Genomic DNA, 17,672 nt, shown 5'->3' with positions numbered 1-17,672 from the left:
GTCTGGTATACATATCTACTACAAACATATATTTTGCTTCTGGACTAGTTCAGACTGAAGCAGAGACAAATTGTGCTGGAAAAATTTAAATTAAAACATGCAGCTTAGATTATCCATAATTTCCTCATTCTAATACAAACAATGAACACTAAGAGTAATGATTATGAAACAAAACATATTTTATGTAAGTTGTTTTAATAATCACAAAATTTACGCTTTGCACCTTGTAAGCTGTGACCTTTCAAGTGGCTAAATGGACCCAAAATAGCTTAAATGATGAAGTTTATAAACATTTTTAAAAACAAGCATTCCATGTTTCATCTTACTCAGTACTTTGATTTGCAAGAAAGAAAACTCAAGTTTCTTTTTAAAACATACAGTAACATGATTGTAATTTTTGACACGCCACAGAAGAGACTCAATTAAAAAATTAATTATTAAAAAAACCAAGAAGTGATAATTAACTTCCATTAACAAGTTTATTATTTTATAGATTCAAACACTAAAGACTGTCATATGACTGGAAATAGTAAACAAAATTTGCTCAAATCCATAGTTAAAAAATAAATGCAAAGTCCTTGATATTTATTTGAATTTTCATTTTATTTCATAAAATAATACACCTGAAAAGTCATAAAACACCACTTCAAAAAGAAACCAGTAATGAAAATTTAGTCAACACTGTCTTTGCAATATTTAAGTCTCAGGCACCCTCCAGTGTCTAGAGAAGAAACTACACAAGTGAGCAAGCATTTGAAGAAAAAAAGCCATGAACAAGTTCTCCTGTCAAGATAGAAGCCAACTGCATCATTTATAATAATTGCATATAACCCTGCATCAGTGATATCACACTGTACAATGTAAAAAGTATTGTAAAATTGCATTTCATGGATTTCTATGGGACTTAAGAGGGTGGTATTTTCTTTGCTAGTGGAGAGGCATCTCCAAGCACACTACTTAGAAAAATACATCTACAAAAGCATTTACTACAAAGTCTGGTATTGATAAGTATTCAAGTATTCCTCAGGGAATATGATCTCAAAGTTTATACAGCTTGTTTATAACTTTTCTAAGGAGTCTAAATGAATAGTTTATTTAGCAGGACGTACACTCATGGTAAGGAGGAGGACAAACAATGCACGGAGAGCTAAAGTCACATACAAATACCCCTCCTCCCATTTTATAATTAATGCCACACAAACCAGGAAGGTCTCATGTATACAAGCCTCTCCATGAAAGTTCACTGATTTTATGCAAAAAATCCAAACCACTATTTTTTCCATTGGTATCTTTGTTCATTCTAAAAGTAATAAATCATAAGATGATTTTTGTACTTGACATTCAAACAGAAACAGTTGTGACTACAGGACAGAGAAGAATGCTTACTGAATGGACAGTGTTGTAAGTTACTGTTACTAGGTAGATCCACACAAACCTAACAGAAATTGAATGAAAACTGGAAAACAAAAGTTTTTCAATTGTGATTATGGACAAACTAACATTAATTATGGATTTCTCCCTTGCACGCTGTTTGTACTTCTACAATCAAACAAAAACTTTACATACAATTTAAGTGGTAATGAGTTAACATGTTTTGAAACATATTAAGTAACTTGAAAGTGGTTACATCCTGATTAAAGAAAACATCTTAACTAAGAGAAGATCTTGTTTTATGTTTGTGTTCAGAATTATGGCTTCAGGTATCTTTCCTCATTAGGGATTGATGTAAGAATGCATGTATACTTCTGAATAAGGTCTTCACCCTCCTGGGTGTAGCCTTACCAGGACATGTGCAAAGCTGCTAGGGCAACCCTGTGCAATCAGGCTCGTTAATGACTGATTTGGCTTCAGTTTCATAAGGTTTGATTTTTCCCCCTCAACTCAAAATCTTGTCTCTTATTTATTACGTAACTTAGTTATGTTAGCTCCAGTCAGAGAAGCAAAAGTTAGTTTTTTACTAAATGACAAATAATAAACACTGGGTCAGTGCTTTAGTTCAGTTCAGAATTAAGAGTTTCGTCAGAGAAAACAGCTGATGTCATTTTGCCCTAGTATAGCTGAAGAGATATTTTTAAAAATTGAACAAAATCATAACAACATTGACTAAAAACCTCTTAGAATCAATATTAAAAATATTACAAATAAACCTAGTCTGGGTGATACAAAAAGAGGTAGGAAACATTTAAGAAGAGGGTACACAAGATAAATATATTTACACACACACAATTATATATATACATATGAGTATAAAAACATTAACAAACAGTCACTGCCCCCAAAAAACTTACAACTGTGCTTAACTTGACATGTTGCAAGTATTTACATTGACTCCAAAGAGAGCTGACCATAATGTGCAAACAAAGCATGATGTTACGTATTTCCCAAAGTACTATAGGCTTATAAAAGTCACCCTATTCAGATTTTGGCTCTTTCTAAAACTTTTTGCATGCTTTTAAATAGTGATGTTCCTTTTCGCAATAGCTTCTCTGATTTGACGATCAAGTTCACTTACGATATGGTCTTCATGATTATAGACTCCTGTTCTCAGCAGGGTATCCCTCTCCTCTATCAGACGAGAGAGGTAATCATCTGTATTCTCATTTATTTTTCTACAATGAAGACTATCCACTCTACCAGCAGAATTATCTCTAGCATCCTGCAATTTCTTTCTCTCCTCTTCTTGCTGTTTTAGCCTGATATAGATAAAATAGAAATAATTAGAGAATATTAATCCTTACTTTGATTATCTTTGCATTTAGTCTTTAGTTTATCTACTGAAATACAAAGTAAAATAAAGAAATCTGTGAAAGGTAAAAAAATATTCTGTCTCTGGGGAAAACAACTACAACTAAAAAGAAATGTAAAACTTAAAAATTAACAAAACCTTTTGTATGTGCATATGTAACTATACTTGCTATCAAGGCTTCTGCTTGGTAATGTAAACTGTACTCAGAAGTGTTCAACATACAAAACTAGTGCAGACAACTTTTGGAGGACAACATTAGATAAACTAAAAATTTTAATGTATTCAAAATCAGAATAAAATATGACTTGTTCTTTTCTTAACACAGCAGCTATGCTTAGAACTGATGATTTAAAATAGACAAAAAGCTTGGTGCTGTACATCTGTGACCTTAACAAAAAATAAACCACATTGTGTTAAACATGGATTTTTCTACACTGCTGTACTGTTGCATTTTACAAACATGCAATCTTTACCTAAGGGACACTAAACCATATTCTTTCACTGAACTGACAGCAAATTATAATCTTGATTTAACTGAATCTTCTCCTGTTTTGAGGCTCACAGCAAGAAAATAGAAGAAAAGGCAACAGTTGGGGAGGAATCTTATAAATACTTTTTATACCTGTTAAGTTCATTTCTGATATCCTCCAGCTCTTGCCGGTCTGTTTTCCCCAGCTCTTTTTCTTCTGCTGCCAAATAGCGCAACCTCATGTGCTCGAGCTCTTGTTGCTGCTTTTTAAGGTGAGCCATTGCATTTTCTTGTTCACGCTGAGTGGGAAAGGGTGAAGACATAACTCAGTTGACTACATGATTACATGTAAAAGTGCTAATTATAGCAACAGAGCAGCACTTTAGTAATGAAGTCATGACAATTACATCTCCAGGAGTGTTAGAAATGTAGGAGTTAACACAATGTCTTAGCTAGTGATATCTATCATGCAGTAAGATCACTGACTATCTTCATCACAGTAAACCTGTCCAGGTTGGATCAACTGCAACCCAGAGATATCTTCCCATTAACAAAATAGCAAAATTATTAACAAATGCTCTTACTAACTCAAGCTTAAGTTGGTAGACATAAAACTTTCACTTCTGGAACTGCTCAAGCTACTGAGATTTATTCCTTCACTACACGGTATATGAAACTTTTTCAGAAAACAAAAGCTAAATAGCTGCAGGAAACTTCCATCATCAGCCCCATAGTGACTAGTATCAAAGCTTTAAGAAGTGCTTTCAAAATTACAACTTGTGGTTAAAAAATAGGCCTTGGAAAAAAATTTCTGGCAAGGCGTCCTTTTGCAATTGTATACTACTATGTAAAATGTTAGGTAACTCATTTTGTGGTTTTAATAAAATCAGTCTAGCCATTCTAAAAGTTTGCTTGGCTCTAATTTTTAAGCTCTATACAGATACCAAAAAAACGAAGGCTTGAATCCACTTCATGACACTAAAGTGATTTAGTAAACATGGTCCTCTCTTCACTAATTTTTCTCCCTGTCATTTTCCATATGACCTTGTGCACTAACTGTGTAGTCACTCTTACACCCAGAATAAGACACCTCGGGTAGTTACAAAATAAGACAGGAGTTACACAAACATCCTGGATCTAGGCATATTGTGAAGTGCAAGTTTATCTTTGCAATTCTGACATTGCTTTCATCTGGAGTGTTTGATTATTAATACAATCTGTATTATATTTATTATGCAGGTTAAAAAAAAGGTAATTTCTTTGCTTGATATGTGTAAGCATATTATTTACACAGTCAACCTCATATTATTTGAAAGATTTTAATAAGGTAGTTTCCTGAATTCCAGCTGCCAGCATATTAAACACTCTCTGTTGATGATCAATAGTGGGCAAGAAAATCTGAATTTCAAAAGGAATTGGTATTAAAAAAGACTTCAACTGTTAATGTGAATAGACAACACAACAGAGAAGTACTCAACAAGAAATCAACCCTAAAGACTCTAAAAGCTTTGTTTTTATACTAAATTCAATACACCAACCAGCCAAATGAAATGTTAAAACTTCAGTGAGACAGGTTATAAATCTTGAAGAACATCTTGCTAAAGAGATACATACATACTACCAGAAGCAGGAATTCTGCCAGAGTCTGCAGCTGATAGATGACTGAAGCATAGAAAAAGCACTTGGTGAAGATAAGGCCATAGTCCTTCCTTCTCCATCAAGAATTCACTGCAGAAGGATATTCCCATGTGTGAGAGATCCTTTTTTATGCGGGAAAGGGTTGAAGAATGCTGTAATAAAACCTATTCTGCTTTGGTCTGAGAATAATCTACACATACAAACAGTATATGTATGCATTTGTAGATTAAACAAGGTACTTGAAACAGGTTACTACAGTCTGCTGATATTTAGAATTCTCAAGAGTTATAAGGAAATCCAAACAAAAAATTGTGACACTGACTGGACGTTAGTCTTAAACCAACACTGGTGTTTACATCACGGGAATAACGATTTTTCCATTTTTTATTTTATTTTTTATTTAAATAGAGGCCTTAGAAATACCCAAGAAGGACCAGCAGAACTTAACTTCCATAGTAGCCAAACTGGTTGAAACCATAACTAAACCCAAACCTAACACATCATAGGGGTACACCAGGAAGAATTAATCTAGCTTTTATAGAAAAGTCACTCTTCCCACCAGTCTTAAAAAACCCAACCAAACACCACACCAAAGAAACCTCCTACCAAACACACAACTAAGCAGCCACAGCAAAAAGCCCTCTCAGCTGACTCAGGGTTTAGAACACCAGAGAAAGGATAGCAATTGATCATCTCCACAACAGCAAAAAGGGCAAAGTGGAATTCCACAAGCATCTACCCTTCAACATATTCCTGAATGAAGAAATCACTATGGAAGTTTGCTTCTGTTACAATGTAATTCAGCAGAGAAAAAGTAGATGTGTAAAGAGTGGGATACTATGGGGACAAAAATGAAAAGGAAACAGTTTGAAGAGGAAATAGATAAATAAAGAATACATTCACTTATGTCCATTAATGACAATAGCATGAATGCACCTGCTGGCTCACAATGTACTTAACTGACTGACTGAGGGCTGCTGGAGGCTATTCAGATATCCAAGCTGCATTTCTAGATCTTGTGCACCTACTGCTGACCTCTGTATGGACCAGACTGATATTTCATATAATTTCACATAATTTCAACTAGTTGGGTCTTTCTCACCCAAAGAAAAGTATGGCTGAAACTCAAAACTAGGTATGTTTCAAACTAGAGACATAATTCAAGTTATTAAAAGAATGGAAGCTAATCACTTAAGCAATATGCTTGAGCACACAAGGAGCTTCTTGACCACAGAAAGTTTTGAAAGAAGATATTTATGCTTGGAAAAAAACAACCCCTACATATAAAGCAGTACTGTAGAAGTATTTTATGCAAGAGGCAGAGAGTGGGTTAATACTCCAAGTCTGTAAAATTAGTGTATCTCAATAATTCTGTCAGAAAGTTAATTTTGAAGGTACATTGTGCAAAAATTGACCAAAAACTAAATACTAGAAAACTGATGCAAAACAGAGTAGCACTTGTTACTAGGACAGCAATGCTTTCACATAAACACAAACAATCACATAGCTGTGACTACACTGAGTAGAAGCCTTCTAATCCAGTCCTTCAGTTTGAGAAGTATATTACTCTGATCTATGAAGGAAAATTTTGAAAGTACTCTTCCACCTGCACTGCAGAAGGAAAGCATAACTGAAGCAGCCTGTGGGACCACAGGTTTCATGACATACTGATGTGTTACTATTTGAGGCAGGGAAGTTCAATGATCCATACATTTTTGCTGCCCAGCAACATGCTCACAATGGCAACCTGAGAGCAAAAAAGGCATTTTAGACTAGCTTAAAGAAGTGGTATATAGACAAAGTACATGTTCTTAATGTTAATAGAACAATGTCTATTTTAAACTGTATCTATCAGACCACAAAGAGGACACACTACTCCCAATGCTTTCATATTCATTAGATCACTATTTATATTGGTCCTTTATGCCCTCACTGAACGAATTCATTTGAGAACCGTAACTTTTAAATAAATATCTTTAATAATGTTTAATTAAACCAAGAAAGAGACAACAGAGAATGATGAAGAAGGCAAGGAGAGAGGAAGGAAAAGGGAGCCTTTTCTGCAGAATCCTTTGTTCAGTTCCTGTTCCTTTTGATATTTTTCTCCGGAGAAAAATTCTATCAAAAAACCCAACAAACACAAAATCAACCAAAACCAGTGCCACTAGTGAGCATACTCTCTGTTAGGGACAACAGTCCTAGATTTGCAGGGAAGCAAGATTAAACATAGTGTGTGCTAAATTCTTGTTTACTCAATAAAGGAGAGAAACACTTTTATCAGTACATTTTGTCTCCAAGCTAATGTTGGGTAGGAATTCCTTTCAGATAAATGTGATTTGATATCTAATTTGATTACTAATGAAATTATGATGTAAACATGGCAAATATTTGGCACTTACTTATTTGGGGTGTAAAGGGAAAAAGTCCAGATTAACTGAAGTCCCTGAAAGTCAAGAATTTTAGAGGTGTGCCATGTTATGGCCCTGAAAAGCAATATTTAAGCACAATCATATTAAATTAAAAAATAAAAATCAACATTTGCTGAAGCAAGATTTTCTTACCATTCAGTTCATGACAGTCCAGCTTGGAAAACAGACAAGTGAGAAGGAATTCTTTCATGATTGATCCTGTGTGTAATTTACATTACACACTTCATATTCTGTGCTTTTCAAATGTCTTTCCCAACATTAGTCTTTGACTCCTTTAAAAAGTCTGTCATAACAATTTGTAGGGTGCATAACAGAAAACTTGTTCTATGTATACCATTCATAGCGGAGCACGAGAAGCCCATTTCCTAATAATCCATCAATACAAGAAGATGGCAAAGGATTTACAACAGTTTGATAAGAAGGGAGGCTAGCTCACTTTAAATTAATTTATATACAATTTTGTTATGATCTGTTGAGGGACCATGAAAAGACTGTATTTTGTTATAGTGAGAGAGAAAGAAGGATATTTTACTCATATCAGTGATGAAACTGGTGTCACTTTATCAGACACTCAGGTATTAAATCCACTTTTTCCATGACAATGTAAAAATCCACTGAGCAACAACCACTCTTCTTTTTTAAACAGGGAAGGACCAGAGCTCTACTGTATAGCAGGACTTGAAATGTAGCAGAATTTATTGTGAGATGTTTCAAAGTAAAAATTCAATTAATAAGACACTTTGCACAATTACTTTATGCATAAAATTAAGTCCAACATTTCTAAATCCCTCTCTTGAAACAACAATCTTCATTTTATTCTGTGTATACTGAAAAATTGAGTTATAGTTGAATACTTGGTATTCTTCAAGTGTACTTCAGAGCACACAAGTTTAAACATACATGCTGCATGCTGAAAACTCTCAGTCAAGACTTTCTGGCTAACTTTCCAAACTTTACTCCTATAATATATCCTAAAATAAGGAATATTTCAGATTTATTCCCAACTGCTTATTCTATACAGTCAGGCTATTTCAAATCTCAATAAGTACTACTATTTTTGTTCCTAACCTTTTGTATTTTTAAATTGTACCTAAGGGAACATTCCAGAATCATCAGCTGCTGGACTAAAGGCAACTTTGTGAACAGAATATAAAACCCACCAGAAACTCAGAACACTTGCAAATATATTGTACTTGCACCATCACCCAATCATCAGCCACTATCCCACAGTAAGGCAGCAAGAGATTAATCAAGAATATCATATGCAAGAACACCAAGAATTATCTCTGCAATATGTATTAGTTGGTGCAGACACCTTCTCCTGCACTACTTTCTCAGCACTTCTAATACTCCTACTCCTCTTGCTCCTTTTCCTTCAGCCCCTCATCCACCTCCTTAAATAATACTCATCGACAATATTCCTTATTAATTTCACATTTTTCCATTCTCCTCCACAAACAAAATAAATCCATACCAAACAACTCTGCATTCTAGTTATCAGATAACATACTTCAAGGTTTTACTAATTTTATTCACTGGTTTTCGTCTCTAATGTAGTGCTTGAGGAATGCAATACTGTTTTAGAAGCTTGTATGGTGGAAATCTCAATCACGTTTTGAAACTTATGATACTATAGAAATATCAGCATTTAACAAAAATTAACCGGTAATAAAAAATCATCAAAATCTGAATTATAATCAGATCATTAAAGAATCCCTGTATGCCACCAGGTGCTTTAGTTAAGAGGCTCTTCAATCAAGGAAGCACAATCTTTATTTTGCCATAGCTGCCTATAAATCCAAAAGGGAGATGTAAACATACATACACTAGACTAAACAATGGCTAAATAGCAGCCACTATTCACTCTCCCACTCATACATACCATGCAAGTCTGTGGGAAAAACTTACGATTGAAGCTAAGGAACTCAAGTAAAGTTTTCTGAAAATAACCCAGAGCTGACAAGTCAGTAGGAGGGCCTGGATGGTTTCAAGACACAGTTTTTAACCAAGATTTAGACTTTCAACTGTGGGGTTTTTTTGTGTGCATGTGTGTGCCTTTTTATTTTTTTAACAAAGATTTACATCCTATCCTTGGCTAAATTACTTATAAATTAATCAAATTAATTACTGAGTGGATAAGCAAGATACTGGACAAGACAGAATGAATTGTCAGCCAGCAAATATGGTCTATGCTGTTTTAAACAAATACTTCAGTGCTGGTTCTAATGGGTCTGTAGGACACAAACACATTAGAAAACTTACAAAGATACTTCTTCCAGAACAGTGGATGCATGTACATTTTGAGATTTTGGCTATTTGGAGTAAATCTAACTGAGATAATCAACTTCTGAAAATGACATTTCAATTTTGATTCTTGTCTTGATAAAATGTTTCTTACACCCAGACAGGTACTAAATTTGATAACTAAGTTCTGTGTAAACAGGGATGCAATTTCATGTAAATAGTGATGATTCCTCTGAGAAATAATGTTCACATAAAAAAAAGTAAATAGGAAATCTTGTTTGTGTAGTACTTAGGTCACCCAATCACCAAACACTGAAAGAGTTTTTGAAATCTCCAGAAATGTTAACATTTACCTGGGTGCACAGATTATGTAGTTAATTTGATGACATTTTTGTCTCCCTAAAAGTTGAACAGGGCTATAAAAATTGAAGCATTAATACAGACTTTTCCTGAGTAAAAGAGAAAAGTAAGCTGGGTGAAGTCTATTGTCACTCAATTTTACAAACTAATTTAAATTTAACTAACTTCTGTATTTTCTAAGTACAGGTAAATATGATGTATGTGCGCCTTTGTGTACTTCAATAAAACTGGCACTGTGCTTAGCATTCAAAGTCCTACCCACAGAGAAACTTAGATCATATTCTATTAACAGTCCCATACTTTAAGTTATGTGCTGTGTCTCTCATATTCTGCAAAATATAAAACTATCCCAGATGTGTGCTAAGAACTAGTTCCAAAGTAAAAGAAAACTTTTTAATTAAGGAAACATTGACTTTTATGGTTGCAAATCAGAAGAGCATTTTACTAAATGCTTAGCCTGTAGATTATGCTTCTTTAATTCACAAATTGACTGCACCAGGTCACCTTTAAGTAATGGAAATCTCTGTTTAAACATTTTTTTGGCAATGGGCACAAAGCATTAGATCTCATTTCCAAGACTTACCAGCTGGGTTTTGTCATTAACATTTATTAACAATCTACGATACGGCTTTCAGCGTCTAATCCTCACTACACAAATGTTTTGTGTAGTTCTCTAGAGAGCTTTGGTGTGACAAATTACTGGCACAGATTACAGCCCTGTGGCTATTCACCAGAGGCAACACAAAATTAACATGGTACTAATCCAATTCAAACAAGAAATTGGTCAGACTATGCACAATTGCACAAATCATCTGAACTAAAGCAAATCTAGAATTCCTTAAGCTACAGTTTCCAAATTTATATTTAAAACACAGTAAGTTTTTTTATCAGATTTGCTTCAACTTTTATTTGGCTCTTTAAAGTCACTTAGTCTATTGATAAAGGTTTTAAGTACAGATGAAGCACAGGAGTATAAAAACCACAAGAAACTGCATTGAAAGGGTTTGTTCTGTTGTAGAAATTTTAGGTAGCATAATCCACTGCACATGCCAACTTATTTCATGGTTCAGACTTTCCGCAAGAGGTTCAGTTGAAACCATCAACACATATTAATGAATTCAGTTCACCAGGTCTTTGGTGATGAAATTTGTAACAAAAACCTGATAATGATATACATTAGTGTTAGTGTGGCAAGTGACAATCTTGGCTTTTAATCTATGGGAGATTTTAAAACATGGCAAGAAAAAATAGGCTCGGTATTTCATGACTGCTGAAGAAATCTTTATCAGAGGAATAAGATTTATATTCCTCCTATCACCTTCTCAAGCATAGATGTTTCACAAATTGTAGAAGACTCCTTTTATCCCTCGGCAAAAAAGGTACAATTTGAAGGCTGCAAATGAAGGTTAGTTTTGACTTACTAACTAAAAATCATTGCGGTGTGCATTGACTCTCTTCAAACATAAATACAGACTAAAGAAGCACTATAAACTAGAAGAACACGGGCTTAACTTCTTATTCTCCAAAACCTGAATATTCTATCAGTAGAAATGAAGCAGGCACCATAATCTTTAAGAAAACCCAACACTGTTCCTCAAGCTGGAAGTAGGTGTGAACACAGGCAATAAAAACCTTTTACTAAATATGAATACTGAAGGTCTGTGTTCACGTCAAGGTTCATGAATCAATTGGGATTAATGATCTACTAATTTGTTTGTCAGGGCCAATGGAAGTGCTAGCCATTCTTAAGCACATTGTTTAGCTAATGTTTACTGGAATTCACGAAAGACTGATGATGACAAAACACAACATATAATACAGATTCAACAAGGATGAAGCTGCTACTACTGCATGTTTAAACAGTAATTTCAAGTCAAAAGTATATAACTGTATCTATATAGATGCCCACAGACACCTAAGAGCTCTGTTAAAACCTAGAAGCAAAATAGCATATTACATTAGTATGAGGTTAGAATTTCTAAAAGCAGAGAAAAATTTCACATCCAGTGTAAGTTAAGTTTTCTTCATTTTATGTATTCATCAAAACTTAAGCCCTTATTTCTAAAAGTGAAGATTTGTTTCTCATCTTTACCCTTCATTCATTATACAAATAAAATACAAAACAGTTATGTAACTGACCGAGATGGTTGGGATTGTGGCAAAATATTTTCCTGGAAGAGCTGATGCAGAATTATTTGGAATTAAACTAAACCTTTTATTTTTCTAATCACGTCTGCTTTTAAACAGTTCAGCCTTCTTTGCAGGTCTGAGCCTTGGTCTTTCCTGAGTTCAAAGTCAAACACAAGCCAGTTTTGCTGTTCTCATTTTTGTTAAAAGCACAGCTGAGAGCTTTACTTCGCAAAAACAAACACTAATAACATGAAAACAGAAGTTAACAGTAATCCCAGCAGCTTCCAACACAACAATAACTTGGTTGTCTCATATGACCAGTGAAAACCTGCATACCTGTTTTAACCTTGCAAGTTCTTTCAAAGCCCTTGTCCACTGTTGTTTGTAGTGAAGCTTTGACTTGGTAGCTGACTCTAACTTTCTTTCAAGTTCAACCTAAAAGCAATTAAAATCATATCAGCTGAAGCAATAAAAGCAGTAACAATCACTGAAAGATGTATATATACAAAGGGTCTGGTTTAAGAAAAGTGTTTATGTAGCATAATATACAACATCATCTAAAGCTGTTATACACTATAACATAAATATTATGGCACAAGAACACTTTCTTGTTTAAAATATAACCTTATTTTTATTGGATGGCCGTCTATACAAAGAAAAAGATTAGTTTTTAGCACTAAATCTGCTGATGTAACCTTAAATTTAAGATTCTTAGATCAGCCATCCCCTCATCCTTTTTTTACTCAAAGTAAGGTTATAAACACTAATTTAATGAAAATGCTGATGGATAAATCTCTCTTAAAAAGGTACATAGATTTTTTTTTAGTTTGCTGGTGGAAGATATGGCCTACATTATTTTCTCTGAAATACCCATCTGCTCCAGCCATTCTTTAAAATCTCTGTATCTAGTGTGAACCTATGATCTTACCAACTAAATAATCCTCAAAAGTTTCTACCGCTAAAAAAATTCATTTCGTTATCTGTGCAAAAATTTTGTATTCAAAGACAAATGAAAATATTTATAAACACAATTAAAAATTAAGTATTTTTCACATCTCTGAGGAAGTACTTTTTTGAATCTGACAAAAATTATTTTCATTAAACTTGTGAAGATCTTAAAGAACTGGTTTGTTTAGTTCATCTAACAAAAATAGGAAATCTAAAAATATTTAATCTAAGAGCTTAAAAAGTCTGTAGAAACACAAAAATACTTTGTATCAGTTGCTTGCATTATTTGAAGTTATTAAAGCACAGAGCCACATACAGACTGAATACAGACAGGCCATATTAGTGAGTATATTTTGTGCCAAGAAGACTGGCCGATTTTTTTTTCAGCTTATTTCACCAACAGTTTTACTCAAATCTCACAATAACTCTGAGCATTAAATGACCATATCTGTGGCTTTAATTAAATTCTCTACTGTGGAAATATATTGCTTTTAAGCAAATCAACTTATGACAGCGATTCCATTTTATTGATAAGTGACACAACCTCTTTGCAGAAATACTTAATTATGAAAATGCAAATAATGGAAAACCAGTTTAAATTAATCCTCAAGAAAATCATCATCTTTCTTTAGTTTTTTAAACAGAATGTTCAGAGACCCCATCATAAATCATTATTCATATATAGGTTACGTTTTTTTCCTGTGTTAGAGGCTAACATTACTGCTTCCTCTATAGAAATAAGGCCACTGTTGATGTTATTTGTGTCTGAATATTTAAACTCTGAAGAAATTACTGGAAAAAGTAAACCAAAATGGACAAATTAACATTTCATCGCACAGTAGTATTCTACATCCCTTTTATCAGTGAACACACCATTGTGACAATTTTTAAGTAATAGAAAAATCCAACATACCTTTTCTAAAGTGAGAAGATTTATTTCTGATTGTAGCTGGATTTCTGGTTTGCTACTTTGCTGTTCTTTGTATTGCTGGAACTCCTTCTCCAAAGTCTTATGCTTATTTTCTGCTTCAAAAAGCTACAATAAAGAAACCAAAATGCAAGTTAGCAGAAAAGCCCATTCACAGACAAATAATTAGAAGACAGAATTTAAGTTACTTCTTAGTCCTTGGAACAAACATTTTACTGTCAATTATCTGATATAAAACAGACACTGAAAGTTACACATTCATAATTAATGATTTCTTGATGATGGCACACAGCAATGTTTTAATAGCAAGAGTTTTAAGGAGGATCTTTGCTCAGTACTGGAAAGAAAAAAACAAGTCTGTCCTCATAAACATAAGATCAAGATTTATGCGCATTTTTGTTCACATTTCTAAAACAACTTGCAGAAGAAATACAGAAAGCATAATACTAAGATTTACACATCTTTTGAAGAAAGCCAGTGTTATCTACTATATGAAGTTTTATTACTTACTCAATTTCACAGCATAACATTTTTAGGAATGTCTGCGAAAGGAAACGACTAATACTTTGTACAGCCAAATGATTTAGAAGAAAGCCTAAAGTAGAAAGGCTTCTGTGACTAAGGACTTAATAATGAGTACCTCTGCCCTCACAGTATTTCCACAGTTTCAAGAAGATTTTTATAAAGAGAGTGCTTTGCTTTTCACATACAATGGGTAATTTGAAAAATGGTGCCAATACACAATTACTTGCTACAGAGAAAGGAATGAAGTCAAAGGTTTAACAGCATTTTTTATAATATATTAAAAATACTAAGAACTTTTTGTAAGGTTTTCTTCTTCTGTTAAATATTACTCAGCTATAAATACCTTAATACACCTGATGGAACTGAAGTATTCCATACTAGAAAATGATCCCATGCGCTGATCTTGTATTTATGTCCAACTAGATAATGCAAGTATTTCATGAATTCTGTCCCACAGTTTAAATACTGGGTGAAAATGCTTTAGACAACTCATTTCTGTTTCAAAGCTAACAATTTCTACTAGTACAATAATAGTTTAATTCTTTGGATCTTCTAATTGGGTCAGCTTTATTTTTCTCCCAGATTTCTGCTTTTTGCATTTATAATTGTTACAGAATGGATGTAAGAAAGCAAAGATATTTCCTAGGGAGTGATACAAAAACAGAGTTTGCTGTCATTGTTTTTCTCACAGAACTACAATAACCTATTGAACTTGAACAAAAGATACTGCTGTTTAACACCTTTCATTTTTACCTATTTATTTTTAAAACAGACAGAGACATAATGCCAAAGACAATAACTGATTTCTTTTGCTATTAGAAATATCAGCTCTCCCTGGAACTTCAATAACAATGTTTAATTTCTTGTTTTGTTCTGGAAACACTTTCAAAAACTGAATATCTTATGAGACCTCAGAACTGTGGACATGAGGAAACTATAAAAATCCCACAAATAAAGCACAACTTCCTTATTCAGAAAGTAAGTTGTTCCTCAAGGTGAATGCTTCAAGGATCTCCTCTTGTACATAGTGGGGCTTACCTCAAAACAGGTTGAATTCTAGAGATCTTTAGGTGTCTAAGTGTAGAAATTGTGTACTGACAAATCCCTTTAAAAGGTATGGAATAAGACTACTTATTCCAGAATATTCTGTGTTAAAAAACCCAAAACAGTCACACAGACAAAAAACTCCACATCCAAAAAGGTCTTAAAGGAAGAGATTCATCTGGTAGCAACAAACTTTCTGCTTGTGTACATTACAAAGAGCAGGGCCCTAGAGTGAAACTCCAAAGTAAGCAAACAAAATCTCACCCCCAACAAAGCAAAAGAAAAAAGCCTGTCTCATGCACAATATGTGGCAACAACCATCACATATTGAAGCGTAGCAGGAACAGCACAGAGGAAGACAGCCAGGATGCTCCGGAAAAAATGGCCTTACTACAAAACAAGAGAAAACATAGCGGGGCTTGTGTTTGGAAGAGAAACAGTATGACAGCCATCTATGTAATCAGCAACAGTATGTTGCACAGGCACTAAAGGCGCCTTCGTAATTAGTAAGAAATGTGCTTAAAATTAACAAAAAGAAGTTTTTAAATATAAAAGACATAATTAAATTTCAGAACTCACTGCCATAGAATGTTGCAATACTAAATACTTTTTTAAAGGAATCATATGAGATCATGAAGAAAACTTTCATTGGCGGCTACTGAGTTTGAAACTGATTCTGGCAAAGAGTACATATAACCCTTGATGGTATTGCTGGATATACCAAAACTGCATTTTTTTCAGAGTCTCACTTCCTTTTTTTTTAATCCTCTAAATCCAGCCATTGCTGCACCATAATACTGAGCTAAGTGATCTTCGGTCTGACAACTGTATGTCTGTTCTGAATAGGAAAAATAAAGTGATTGTGATTTTATTTTATTTAGATTCTATTTTATTTAGAAAAGGTCTGTTGAAGCTAAAAATGGTCAGTGGGAGCTGAAAGAATGAATAATTAAGAATACTAGCTGGTGGCATTTGGCCACTTGAACAAGAGCTACTGGCAGCTGCCAACAACACATAAAATGCAAAAGCGATCTGCTTATCACATTGAATAGGACTGCATTCTGCAGTTTCTTCATCTCGATTCAGTGAGTGCTCTGAAGTAGAATACTCAAAATAATTATCTTCAAGGTTAGCAACATTTTTGTATTAGCTACATTTAAAAAAAGTTCACTGTACTGCGGTTAACATATGCTAACAAGTAAAGAAGTATGTTAATAACAGTATTTATTACAGAACTAAAAAGCTCACAAAAATCTATTACAACTCTTCTTCAAACAGTGAAAGCTAATACTGGATTGTCACTATCACATATCAGACACAAAAAACACCAAAGTAAGTAATTAATCTACATAAACAAAATACTTTTCAGAACACTTAAGCATTTGTAAGATTTAATCTACTTAATAACAAATTATGTGTCTAATGCTATAACAGCTAAAAAAAATAAGTACTAACTTTTACAGTTTACTTTAACAGTCAGGAAAAATGTCTAGACTATCCTTGTTGTTAGTGCCAAAGTTAGCTTACAGGACAACAGAACACGGTCTAAATTTTCTGTTTAGAAAGTACTACTCTCAGAATAGAAGACTGCTATAACAAGAGAGTTTCCCCTTCTGTCCCAATAAGGATAACAGAAATACTCTTTTGCAAGAGAAGAATAAAACTAACTGCATGGTCAAACTACTTAGATGTTAATCAACAATAATTATTTAAGTTACTGAAATGTACACTGCTGTTCAGGCTCTTCACGTAATGTAAGCTTTTAAACGAAACTTGATTTTCAACATTGAAAAAATAATCACAAGCGCTACACTGCAAACTGGTCATACAACTGAGCAAGACTGATACAGATGGATCTCAGCACATAAATACCAAATTTAAATAAAATGTTTGTTACAAAGTTGCCAGAACACAATTGCCTCCAAATCACTACTGAACTTGGTATTCTTAGAAAAATCCTCACTTTTATTGTGTACATACCTGATGATGTAAGCGAAGTTTGTCTTCTTCCAGCTGTTTGATTTTTGACCTTTCTAGCTCTAGCTGGTGTGCACATTCCTCCCTGGCTCGACGCACAGAATCCTGAAGCACCTGCAGGTTTCGTTCATGCTCTGCTTGCAGCTCCTTCTTTACTCTTTGAAGCTTAAAAAGAGATACATATTTACATTAATCCATAGGAGTGAGAGCTTCACTTGAAAAGCCTTACAACTG

General features: G+C 33.8%; 1 protein-coding gene across 5 annotated transcripts in view; it reads right to left on the bottom strand.

Moving 5' to 3' along the window:
* Positions 1–396: 396 nt before the first annotated feature.
* The window catches only part of CEP120 (centrosomal protein 120), a 61,225-nt gene continuing 43,949 nt past the window's right edge, over positions 397–17,672 (bottom strand). For all 5 annotated transcript variants that reach the window (XM_030968591.1, XM_030968586.1, XM_030968587.1 and 2 more), the window contains exons 17-21: positions 17,442–17,603; positions 13,878–14,000; positions 12,353–12,451; positions 3,369–3,514; positions 397–2,693 (exon numbers count right to left, since the gene is read on the bottom strand). In XM_030968591.1, the coding sequence (XP_030824451.1) occupies positions 2,453–2,693; positions 3,369–3,514; positions 12,353–12,451; positions 13,878–14,000; positions 17,442–17,603 (771 nt within the window). In that variant the 3' untranslated portion in view covers positions 397–2,452. The remainder of the gene's footprint in view (positions 2,694–3,368; positions 3,515–12,352; positions 12,452–13,877; positions 14,001–17,441; positions 17,604–17,672) is intronic.

This window comes from Camarhynchus parvulus, chromosome Z (assembly GCF_901933205.1).
Source record: "Camarhynchus parvulus chromosome Z, STF_HiC, whole genome shotgun sequence".
Lineage (NCBI taxonomy): Eukaryota > Metazoa > Chordata > Aves > Passeriformes > Thraupidae > Camarhynchus > Camarhynchus parvulus.
This window is presented reverse-complemented; position numbering and strand designations above follow the sequence as displayed.